Below are 12,761 nucleotides of genomic sequence, written 5' to 3'. Positions count from 1 at the left end.
CTACCTTTATAAATGTCTATATTCAGATGTGAATAAACGGCAGATTAATATATCTTCTATTCAATACGTATGCGTCCAGTTAGCTCACCAGCTAGACTAAATAAATTTATCTTGTCTCAATCGCTCTGGCAAAGCGTAACGTAAAACTAATTTAACTTGCTGCTTCAAATATTGGTTAGGAGAATAAACCACCAAGTTTTAATCAATACATTGCTTAACCCCAACAACATATATTTGCCATCATGCTTAGAAGTTTAAGTGGAAAACTTTTAAACTCACTTTCAATATTTAAAATGGAAGCCCTACAAACTAAAAAGTTTTACGGGTAGTTTTATAACGGGGCTTAAACGAGGACAAAAAATGTCTTATGACTTCTCTCGGAAGTTATATAATAACAGCAGAAATTTATTTTCTGTTGAAGTTTTTGAGCTAAAATATACTATTTGCCTGAGGTAAGAAATAATTTTTTTACTACCCATAGTTGTCTTATGATTTTTTAATTTTTCTTTTCTTAATTATTCATAGTCAAAGCATTAACTTTAGAAGGCTCCTAGTACTCAATCTAAACAAAAAATTGAGTTGGCGTAGGGGGTAAAGGGGATCAGCAGATGCATAAGAGTTTAGAAGCTTAATATAAAAGCTTAATTTATTAAGCTTTCATAAGATTTATTCCATCGGCAAACACACATAGGAATTAAAAACTTCAAACCTCTCGATGTCTCACTAAACTGAAACATTGTATTGAAAACGACCCATAAAAATCACTACCAACATGAAAAAATAGGTTTAGTTGTGATGCCCTGGTTTGGCTATCGAGTCTGCATCTGAAGAGGCAATTCGGACATACATTTTCGAGGTAGCCGAGAGATTAACTGTAAAAGAGAAATTGAGCTAGATGGATTATTTTGAAAACAAAGATTAATTTTCTAGAAATATGGAAAATATAGAAAAAAATTGTGAGGATTATAACATGAACTTAAAAGGTATTTTCATATTTCCAATAAAGATCTTCTTATATCAATTTAACTGGCAACGTCACGTTGATGCGTTTTAATGTCACCTAATTGGCAGCTAGATCTAGAAAAATTTAATTGGCAATTGGACAAAGATTCCGCTTGCCCACGTGGCTTTTTATTGTGTCTAAAAGTTCGGACTATAAGCATTAAACAAACCTATTTAGTAGCCGAAATATTCACCTTGTTTAGTATCCTTTTAACCTTGTATGTTTAGTGTTTAACGATCATGATTATATAAAATTACACATACCTCTGAGCAGCATTTTATAAATAAAATATTCCCAAAAAAGGATCCAATACATAAACAATAGTACAATTAAAAGAATGAAACATACTTGAAACATACTTTCAAGTTGCGACAACCAATAATAATAAAACAAGAATTGTTTAAGACTGCTAAGACAAAAAATTTCGTGAAGAAAGTTTGTTCTTTCCTAATTCTAGTCCTAATGAATCTAATGCTGAGCCCACCTCTCAAATCCAAATTAATTCACAGTCATTCTTATCCTCAAACTCGCAAGTTTATTCCTAATGACTATCTTTACACCCTAAAAGAACTCATATTATCCCGTCAAAAGGCAGAGCTATAAGTAGATCTCGAATTGTCAGACTATAAAATAAATACAATCACAATACAGTCTTTAAAACCTCTCACAATAATATTTCAGATTCAATTGTTATACATCATATTCATTTCTAACATTATACATTGGAAAATTTGCAGCACTAATTTATAGGAAATCTCCAGATATTTTATTAATAAATGGAAAACAACAACTTATAATTTCACTCTCCCAGTACATAATATAATCAGGGTAGATCAGATAGTTATGCAACATACAAAGAGCCATCACTATCCAACCCATCTAGAGCTAAATCTGTCGCATCAACCCAATGCATGGCAGTCAGATAATTGAAGGAACTATATCACAACAATATAATTACTTATTAATTTCTTATATAATTTAATAAACAGAAATATATTTGTACATGAACAACTGGGTGTTGGTAGATCCTTAAATGTCATTGCAGTATTTTAAGACATTAAGTCAATTATCATTTTATATATAACAATTTTATTATATATACATTGTATTACAAATTAAATAATCTTCTATTTCAAATTTCTTTTGAAATTAAAAATTTTATTTATTATATTACTGTGAACAAACTTCAATAGCAGAAAGACGAATGGAATATTTCTGGGACCATATCTAGCTACCAAAGGTCTTCCACAGGAGTCTTCTCTGAGCACTGTACTTTTTAACCAGTAGATCTATTTTTTAGTGCAATGATTCGATCCCACCTGGACTTCGATTTCAAATTTTTGAAACCTGTAAGTCAAAAATATTTAAATGAATTGAATGAATCTCTTTTGAAGAATTGAACATATTCCTGGATTGTATGAAATCAATCCTTAGAGCGGCTTTATTAGCGGAATCGGCGATGTTAAAGTTAGAGCAAAGAGGAAAAATTCTAGCAACTAAATACATTGCTAAGTTGACTTGACAATAATAAACCATCCTATATTAAACATTCTGTAGAAAATCCATCGAAAAACTATTACATTGTTAGCTTCTATTAACTTTGATAATGTTCCAAATCTGGTAACGGTCTTACAAAAATTCTTTCCCCACTTAAACGAAATAAAAAAAGATAAAAATTATATGCTATCAAATTAATCGATATCCTGAAGAATCCAATTAAAATCTTAGATATATAAACACAGGTGACACAAGGATGAAACAATATTTTCTGTCCCAGAAAAATTTTAAAAGCTCTCATACTTGAATGTACACGGATGCCGCCAAAAAAGTTAACAGCTTAGGTTAGGTATATATTCGGAAAATAGATTATAAGTTTTTATCTGGACTCCCGTGCTCAATAAGACTCTATGTAAAGCAAAATGCGTGTTCTTTAGGTAAATTTGACTTGAAAATGTCCTATGAGTATGGATTCGCGAATTACCAAGTTATGATTTTTTCAAAAATTGAATGGCGTTATTATACTAAAAACTACAATGCTATATTATTATTTATTTCTAATATGGCATTCTATTAGTCTCAAGCAGGCTAAGTGCTATAGATACTTTTTTCGTTTGTTATTTTTTTGTAGTAGTTGCGTTAGTTTGACAAGAATTTGCACAAATTAGTGTCAGGTTTGTTTTTACAAATGAAAAATACGTAATCACGCAGTCTACTAGTAAACGGATATTCTAACGGAAGTAGTAAAGCACCAGTGGTTCAATATAATAATAAGTATTTCGGAGAGTTTTTGATCAACTCAGAGCAATAGGTTAAGTTCCAAATGCTTTTCTCATACCTCTACCAGCAGCTACCAAAGATATAATACTGGATAGTGTTAAACAGTTACCATTAACTAGTATTCACAGAATATCCTCTCGCACTAGTTTAACCCAACTGCATGAATACCAAAGCATAGATTTAGTTTGTATCTGCAGCTCACTGACCTAGGCTCTCATATGCAGTTCTGCAATTGGCTCATTGGACGTCATAATTATAGATTAAACGACTTACCTGTAAGGAAGTTCCATCTTAATTATACGAGTAACCACGAGTTCGAAGTAGACCACCCTGTAGTTACGTCTCTGGTACGAATTCGGCCACTTTTTTCAAAGAATTTACACCAAAATGTCTAATCGCCTGATCCCTTAGTACCTGCCTTCCTTCTATGTGTCATTACGTTTTTAGGAAGACTTGATCAAAAAAGGAACTATAGGGGTAATGGGAGAGAGGGTTGGTCTACTTCGGACGTGGTTACTCGTATAATTAAGATGGAACTTCCTTACAGGTAAGTCGTTTAATCTATAATTATACTTCATAACCACGTCCTCGTAGACCACCCTGTAGATGTTTAAAGCCAACACTTTTTTGATAACCTATTTTTAATTAACATTAATTTGTCATATAAATTTGTAACTGTTTATATACAAATTTACTAATATATTGACTAATATTTATTTATTCGAAAGGAAAAACTACCAAAAACTTAGATTATAACTAAGAGGGTTTATAAACAAATTAACACATTAAGTTGTAACAGCGCTACCAAAAAGTTAATTTCACATAATACAGTAAATTTTGTACCTAAAAATATACACACCTACTCATATTTACGTATATAATATCTCCCTAAATTTCTAACCTAGTGCTTCTTTTATAAAAGTATATTTTGAGCATACGAGTCTTCGCTGATAAGGGGTTTGTTGTAGAATTTAGCAAAAACTGTTGATTCTTTAGTCCATCCGGCTGCTTTTCTGATAGTTTCTAGATTAATGCCTTTACGTAATGCAGACGAGGTTGAGGCATGTCTTGTGGAATGAGAGGTAAAAATAGAAGTATCAACGCCACTTTTTGACAGTGTTGTCTTAACCCATCTCGAAATTGATTGTGAGGATGCCCTATGAAATGGTCGTTTATGCGTGATAAATAAATATTTGCAATCTTTCCGTAATTCTTTTGTTACGTTTAAATACCTCTTTAATGTTAAGGCAAGACATACTTCTATATAATGAATTAAATTCATTATATAGAAATTTTAGAATATTACGAATCTCTGGCGCTAGTGGATTTATTTTTTCCGATTTACAATATTGCCACCATTTTTTGTAGGTTGTATTATACTGTTTGATTGTATTGTCGCTTAATGAGGCTACGAACACCGATATTAATTCTTCTTGTATTCCTTTTACTTGAAACGCCCTGGAGATAATATCCCTGTACCCAGGGTAATTTTCTCCCAAATCGGATGACTCTCCCTGTAAGGAGAGAGAAGTAATTTAGAACTTGGCTTAAAAATAATTAATTCTGATATTAGAAGTTTTAAGAACAATGGGTACCAAGATTGAGTGGGCCAAATAGGCACAACTACAATACCTCTAGCTTTATCCCTTATATTTTTATTTAATACCTTTGAAATTACTGAAAATGGAGGAAATGCATGAAAATAAAAACGTGACCACCCTATACTGAAAGCATCAATAAATTTTGATTCAGGGTCATGTTTCCAGGAGACAAACTTTTTACACTTACTATTTAAAATAGTAGCGAAAAGATCTATTTCTGGTTGACCAAATTTTTGAACAATAAGTTTAAATGCTGAACTATTTAGGGAGTATTCAGTGGCGATATTTATGTGCCTTGATTCATAGTCTGCGATTAAATACTCACTCGACTTAATATAAGAGGCAAATATTTTTATTTTTCTCGCTTCACACCAGCTCTAGATTATTTGCGATATTTTATTGAGAGTGGCGTGTTTACAACTGCCCATTTTGTTAATGGAGGCGATCGCAGTTGTGTTATCAATTCTTAGCAGGATATCACACTTATGTAATTGAGCAGCGAAGCATTTTAAGCCATTAAAGGCTGTCAATAGTTCTAGATGGTTGATATGCAACTGCGATTCCTCTAAACTCCAAAGGCCATGGGATCTATTGCCAGCACAAGCCACCCCCACCCATTTTTGGAAGCATCTGAGAATATTTCTTTAATATATTCACCCGTATGAATTCAAGCCCCTGAATTTTTAATATTTTGACTCCACCATTCTAATTCTAGGTTGGCCTTTCTATTAATTTTCATTTTAGCATTAAAAGACTAATTTTTTAAACTTTCTAATTCTTTACCATACCTCCAACCATAATCAAAAGCCGGACAAACAGATACAATGTAGCCTACCAGTTTTGCAAATTCGCGTATTTTAAATTTAGTTTTATATTTGAAAAATTGAAAATGTTTCAGAGCTTTAGTTACTTTTTCCTGGGGTAAACGTATTTGCATTGATTTACTGTCCCATATAAATCCTAAAAATTTACCTTCATATAAGGGACTGAGACTACACTTTTTATAGTTTATAATAAATCCCAGGAATAAAAGGGTTTTAATTGTTATATTAACGTTTTTCCTGCATTCTATTAGATTATAACCCAAAAGAAAAAAATCGTCTAAATAATTAATTGACAAGAATCCATTTGACCTTAAAAAATTTACCACCGATTTTAGTATTTTACAGAAAACATATGGGGCCGAACTCAGCCCAAAAGGCAGGCAATTAAATTCATATAGTTGACCTTTATGCTCAAACCGTAAAAATTTTTTGCTGTCAAGGTGAACTGGAATTAAGAAATATGCGTCCTTAAGATCTATGGAACACATATAGCAGTATTTTGAAATTAGACCCTTTACTGATTTATAATTTTCTAGCTTAAAGTGTCTTGTATTTATAAAAGTATTTAAGCCTTTTAAATTTAAAACAAAACGATATTCTTTGTTTGGTTTTTGAGTTAAGAAAAAGGGAGATAAATATTGACCTCTTTTTCTGGCACATGGTGATATGGCACCTATTTTCAAAAGCCTGCGTAGCACGTTCATAATATGGAATTGTTGAGATCGTGACCTATTAACATGTTTAGGTAAAGTAGATTGGACTGGCCTTTCTGAGAATGGTATTTTGTAACCCCTGACCCATTCAAGGATAAATGGGTCATTGGTTAATTTTTGCCAGCTATAATAAAAATCTTTAATTCTACCAGCATAGTGTTGGGGTTGTCGGCGGTATAAAAAATTCTCAGTAGCAACCTTGTAGTTTGAAGATCGTGGGATCTGTTTTTTCCCGGTTTTGGCAGGAACTGCTAACTCCGAGTAGACTTTTTTCAGATTTTGTGCCGTTTTACACTTCTCACCAAAGTCTTCTCTAAACAAACACTTGTCGGTTTTTGAGCTTTCAGCCACTTTCTGCACTTCTTGGTTAAATAACGGGTATACTTGATGTTTGCGATGTTTGGAAATTAGGTGGTGTACCTCACAAAAAATTTTTCCAACATCTGCTACCATTGGGGATAACTCTTTTCTTACATTTGTAGGAGTTTCATCGGAGATTAGAGTGGATAAGACTTTACCAACCATGCTTAATCCTCTCCATACCTTATCTTGGAGGCTACTTAATATAGCATCCTTTTTATTATCTATGGGAGAAAGTAATCCCTCGGCTTCGATATTTAATTTAGGTGCAGTTAAGAAGTCGCAATTTTCGGGAATTTTCCAATTTTCAATTACTTTTTCTCTTGTTTCTTTATCTAACCCATTTATGACATAACTTTTCCATCTACAGACTATATCATCTTGTAGTGGAGGAGCCCGAGAAGTATCTACTGACGGGTCCTCGCCCAATAACTTTGACATACTTTCATAATCGGGTAGTAATGTATGTAAAATACTCTCCTGCGGCCGCTGGGGCTGTAAGGGTTCATCTTCACTACTAGAAGTGCTAATGCGGCGCGGGCGTGCAATTATTCTTCGCCTGGGCGGGGTTAAGTGACGACGTTCCTCTGTCTTGCTTTCACAGCCACCTTGTGAAACAGAGAAATATATTTTAGATAAATGCCTGAATTTGCATAAACAAAATACTATGTGTATGGTACTTATCCCTTACACTATAATACTAGGTATGTATTTACTTTGGCATAAACAAAAGTATGTCTAATTTTATATCTCACGATAATTCCTTTGTCAGCTTCCCCCGTAGGTAAACAGCGTAATTTATCAATAATATTATACATATTTACTTACTGTTTTCGGTTGAAGATGATCCCTGCTCAATCAATTCATGTAATTTCTTTTTTATTCGACGGTATTTATCATTGCTTAAACGCTTAGGCATGTTTAAATATCGATCTTTGCATGCACGCATACACTGATTCACGGAATTTATTCGCCTCGACCGAATGTGTGACCGCTATCGCACTTAAAAACGTAATGACGCATAGAAGGAAGGCAGGTACTAAGGGATCAGGCGATTAGACATTTTGGTGTAAATTCTTTGAAAAAAGTGGCCGAATTCGTACCAGAGACGTAACTACAGGGTGGTCTACGAGGACGTGGTTATGAAGTATAATTTGGTTAATAAAATTTTGTTCACCGATGAGGCTACATTCACCGAGACGGTGTTAATAATTTAAGAAATTCCCATTCTTGGCAGCTTGAAAATTCCCAAGCAACAATCAAACGAAATTTCGAACACCGTTTTTCAGTCAATGTTTGGTCTGGTTTGTTAAAAGATCAGTGAGTCGGCCCTTATGTGTTTAACAGTCGCTGAACATCTGCAATTTAGCTTCAGTTCATAAGAACTTGCCGTGTTGTTGGAGATTATCCTGATTAAGCGAAGACAACAAAATATGGTTATACAGCATGATGATCTTCCGGCTCATAGTAGTAGAAATGTGACTGAATATTTAAATAACACTTTTCCTAGACATCGTATTGTATGCAGACGTGTAGTTTTCTGGCCGCGGAGTAGGATTGGATGTAGTTTTCGCTCACCGGACTTCGTGACAACCTTCGAACTATTACTTGTGAGGACAGACATATGAAAAATTTTGTGCATGCAAAGAAATCATATATCAAGGCTGAAGTGCTTCGTAATATTAATAATATCGCTGAAGACCTAAGTAATAACCACCGTGTTATTGGAAAAGCTATCAGTCACATCATTAAAAGGGCTAGACTATGCTTAGAATGTAAAGGTGGATATTTTGAAAAATTATTGTAAACTTTTTGTAAACAATTATTTTTCGGCATTATTGCAGTTTTTGGTACAATAACACTATTAAATTAAAAAAAATCATATCTTGGTCAGAAAGTATTTGCGGACCTACGTTAATAGGACATTTTCGACTCTCTAAAGAACACGTCGTAAAATTTTGTCTCTTACCTCGCTGGACACCCTATATATACTAATACATTTGAAGAGGGTAATAATTAATAGGTAAATTTAAACCAAGGGTAATATTTAAACTAAACAACTTATTTCTTTAGCTAATATGAATTATTTTGATAAAACAAAATTCTTAAACAACCCTTATTGTGAGTGTGTCTCTGTGAAAAACATAAATCGTCTCTTCTTGGAATGTTCTCTAAACACACAGTACAGTAAAAGAAAACTCACATAATTAAATTTAAATCAGTGCTCACAATTTGGTCCAGAGCTAGTCAACATCGAGGCCGCTTCCAAATTATGCTGGCAGCTGCCTCGCTGCAGTGCCAAAGACCAAAATATTTATTAAATATAGCATAAAATTAAAGATCATACTAGAATAATTTTTTTCTATATTTTTTAAGATTCAGTTTCTAGATTTCCATACAGCTTAATTTTTTTTCTAATTTAACATTTGGCAATGTCGAAAATTTTTGTACGAATTCCTTTCGCAGCTGCAGATTCCATAGCCAAACCATTGCAATAGATGTGTAAACGCATAGAAAGTTTCTAACGCATCTGCTTGAAATATCCATTAAAATCTAGAAAAAAACAAGTTTTGGAAAGGCAAACTTTTTTCGTTTTTTATAGACTTATTTTTAACAGATATACTAATCCCTTAAAAATTCTAGTTCTTAGAATTTCAATTTTTTTTAAATTAGCTACATTTCCTAGGTCCTATTCACATTAAAAACCATTTAAAAAAATGTTGAATTGATTTTCAGTCATTTATTCGAATGTCAGATGCCGAACATCAATTTTCCCGAATGGCAATTGTGCCGTTATTTTCCCAAACTTTGGTCTTTTTTGAAGCACCATTTTCCGGAAAAGAAAATTCAAAATAATAAATAAGCCAACCCAACCCAAACCGACCGATAGAATGCACATGCATGAATAAATTACATACTCGAGAAAGATAGTCGGGAAAAATAACATTCCGTAAGATGGGTTCGAAAAAAGAATTTGGAAAAAATGACAATTCGACATTGCATTTGAAAAAATGGGCGAAAACAGATAAAATAATATCACCTCTAGGCATTTAAGAATGTTATTTGAACTCCAATTAATAGAAAATACACGTAAAATTATTTTTTCATTTACAGGGTGTAAGCCGAAGTAGTTCCGGTCATTACGCATGCGAAGCAACCAATGAAGAGGGTACTTCAATCAGTCCAAGTTTTCACCTCCGAGTTAAATTTGAACCAGTTTGTAAAGAAGGACTGGCCAGAAAAGTAGTAGGTGCCGCAAAGGCTGAACCAGTTCATATAGAATGTAAGGTAAGTTATGTTTTGGTAATTATTCTTATATAAAACTCTAAGGTAAGATCGATTGTTTAAGGTTTAATAGGAGATTAGTACTCTTTAAACTTCACAAAACCTAATAATATACCCGAAAAGCAATTCTTGCAAAGATATCGGATATTTACATAGTTTACTAATTTCAAGTAACTTTTTTTTTCAGTAAATTATATGGCATAATGATATAATATAGAAAAACTATAAATTTTTAAATTACAAAGAATGAAGATAAAACAATAATTATTTAGACTCCTTAATACTTTAACTCGATAACAAATTGAATCAGAATATAATTTGTGGTATAATTCTATAACTTTAATTGAATAAACTTATACAAATTTTATGGTTTATATTATTAGTTTTAAAGATATAACTTTTAGATAAAATAAAGGTTATTTTTTAACTAAGTTGAATATTTCCACTGAATATGAAATGAAAAATTTTAAATTTGTAGTTACTTTATTTACCGAGATTAAGGAAACATATATTTTTATTTATAATCAATCAATCAAACCATATAAAACATATGCGAATAGTGAGCTTCTTGTACACTCATACTACTAAAAACTCAGTACAAGCATGGTGAAAATAGTTTTATTATAGCATTGCTCCGTTACAACAATTTTTAAGTAATAAAAAATTCAGAATATTTTATGTTTATTATTTACCAATGAGATCTCGGCTTAATGGAGGCGCGGAAACAGCAGAACACGTATAAAAACACTTAATGCATTAAGGTTTTAGGGTTAAAGTATCCCTTTACATTAAATTAGACAACTGGTAATAATTTTTTTTTATTACCAAAATTTATTATTTTATATATTCTAAAAATTTAAGGTATATAAATCTGTTAAGAAAAAAAAGATCATATTAGAAAAATTATATCATAAATGTTGTACTTCAAATAAGAATTAAATAACAAAATATGTTTATGAGAAATTAATAATTGTTCACTCTGTTTCATATTACACTAGGTATATATATCTTTTTAATAAGCAGTCTCACCTAGACCAAGGGTTGCGTAATATAAAATATATGGCTAATTCTTTTGGAGTATGAAAAGCTGATATGATTATTATGATCCCTTATAAATTTTCTTGGAGATAAAGACTTCCCCATTTTGTGATCTTTATACAGATATGATCATTCTAACTTCGCCTATAGGAATTATATATCGCAGTAGGTCTGGCAACGTTGTGACAACATACTCGAAGCAGCGGACCCCGCCGAAGCCCGAAACCGAAACCTTTCAGTATTCTTATGCACTGCTCTATGGCAAATTAAAAACAAATTTTTAGTTTCGTTTGAGTCTTTGCTTCTGCCTGTCCTAATAGCAAAAAATAAACTAAAAACCGACTGCAATAATGTTGTAAACATAAATTAACTAAATATTGGACAGGAAATAAAAAAAATAATTCAAAATAAAGCAAGAAATTAAAATAATTTGATAATATTAAATAAAAATTAAAATTATCTTATATCAGGGTCAAAAAGGCCACCCTGTTTAGTAGTGCAGTAGGTCAATCGATCATAAAACGACCTTCTCGTGTTCGACAACATTTCAATGGAGATACTATTAAATAGTTGCCTAATTTTAACACAAAGCTCTTCTAAATTAGTAGCTCGTTCATTTTCGTGCCTATAAATTTGTTCTTTTAGGTATCCCCAAAGAAAAAAATCATTGGGGGCCAAATCGGGGCCTCTGGCGGGCCATTTAATAGTACCGTTTCCACTGATTGTTCAATCAGGGAAAGACGTTTTAAGAAATTGACGTACCACTAATGCGTTATGAGCGGGACAACCATCCTGTTGAAACAAACTTGTTCTAAATTGATATTGAGCCCTCAAATAGCAGGAAGAACTTCATCCTTCAAAAGAATAAGGTATTTGTTGGGATAAAGGTTTCCATCGATAAAAAAAGGGCCCATAATTGAATCACCTAAAATACCAGCCCATACATTAACGTTTTGATGGTATTGTGTATGTGTTGGTATGCTTATGTGCTTATTTTCTTTCGAATAACCCACTGTAATGGACGGATTATGTTTACCACAAATAGAGAAAGAGGACTCATCTGAAAACAAAATAACTGGTAATAAACATTTCGTCCCGATTTGCCCTTTCCAATACTTCATGGCAAAATTCCATCCGTCTTTCATGGTCCTGTGGGAAAATATCTTGGGTTTTTTGCAACTTATAGCACTTGTACTTATTTCTTTTTAAAATTCTTCTAACCCTTAAAGGCTCAATACCCGTTTCTTTGGCTATGGTTGTATTATTGCAAGGAAAGTTCATTTCAGCAACAGCACAAACATTAACCTCTCGAAGCTCCCTTTCTTCGCCTAGCGGTCTAACAACAGGTGGTTGCTTATTTGCGTAGCATTTCCTGCAATTTTGCAAGCACTCAAAGGTCTCAAACCTATGGATAATTGCAAAAATTGTGCTGCGTATGGGAATGGGCCGATTTTTGAACGTGAATGCAATTCTGCCCGAAATTTCATCGACAGAACTGCCGGGATAATACCACTTAATAATTTGCTTTTTTTCCTCAAGAGAACACATTTTAACAAGATAATAGCGAGCGGTTTTAAATTTAATCTTTGATGATTAAGCAGGAAGCTAGGAATAAAAATAACGTTATCGTTAAACGTTAAAAATGCAATCTCATATTGAC

The 12,761-nt window shown here is 32.6% G+C and overlaps 1 protein-coding gene across 1 annotated transcript in view; it reads left to right on the top strand.

The window, feature by feature from the left end:
• The window catches only part of LOC126735622 (nephrin-like), a 1,136,035-nt gene that overhangs the window by 661,049 nt on the left and 462,225 nt on the right, over window positions 1–12,761 (top strand). Inside the window, exon 8 of the mRNA XM_050439679.1 lies at window positions 9,893–10,066. Within this exon, the coding sequence (XP_050295636.1) occupies window positions 9,893–10,066 (174 nt within the window). The remainder of the gene's footprint in view (window positions 1–9,892; window positions 10,067–12,761) is intronic.

This window comes from Anthonomus grandis, chromosome 4 (assembly GCF_022605725.1).
Source record: "Anthonomus grandis grandis chromosome 4, icAntGran1.3, whole genome shotgun sequence".
Classification (NCBI taxonomy): Eukaryota; Metazoa; Arthropoda; class Insecta; order Coleoptera; family Curculionidae; genus Anthonomus; species Anthonomus grandis.
Note: the sequence above shows the minus strand (reverse complement) of the source record. Positions and strands in the feature narration are given on the sequence as shown.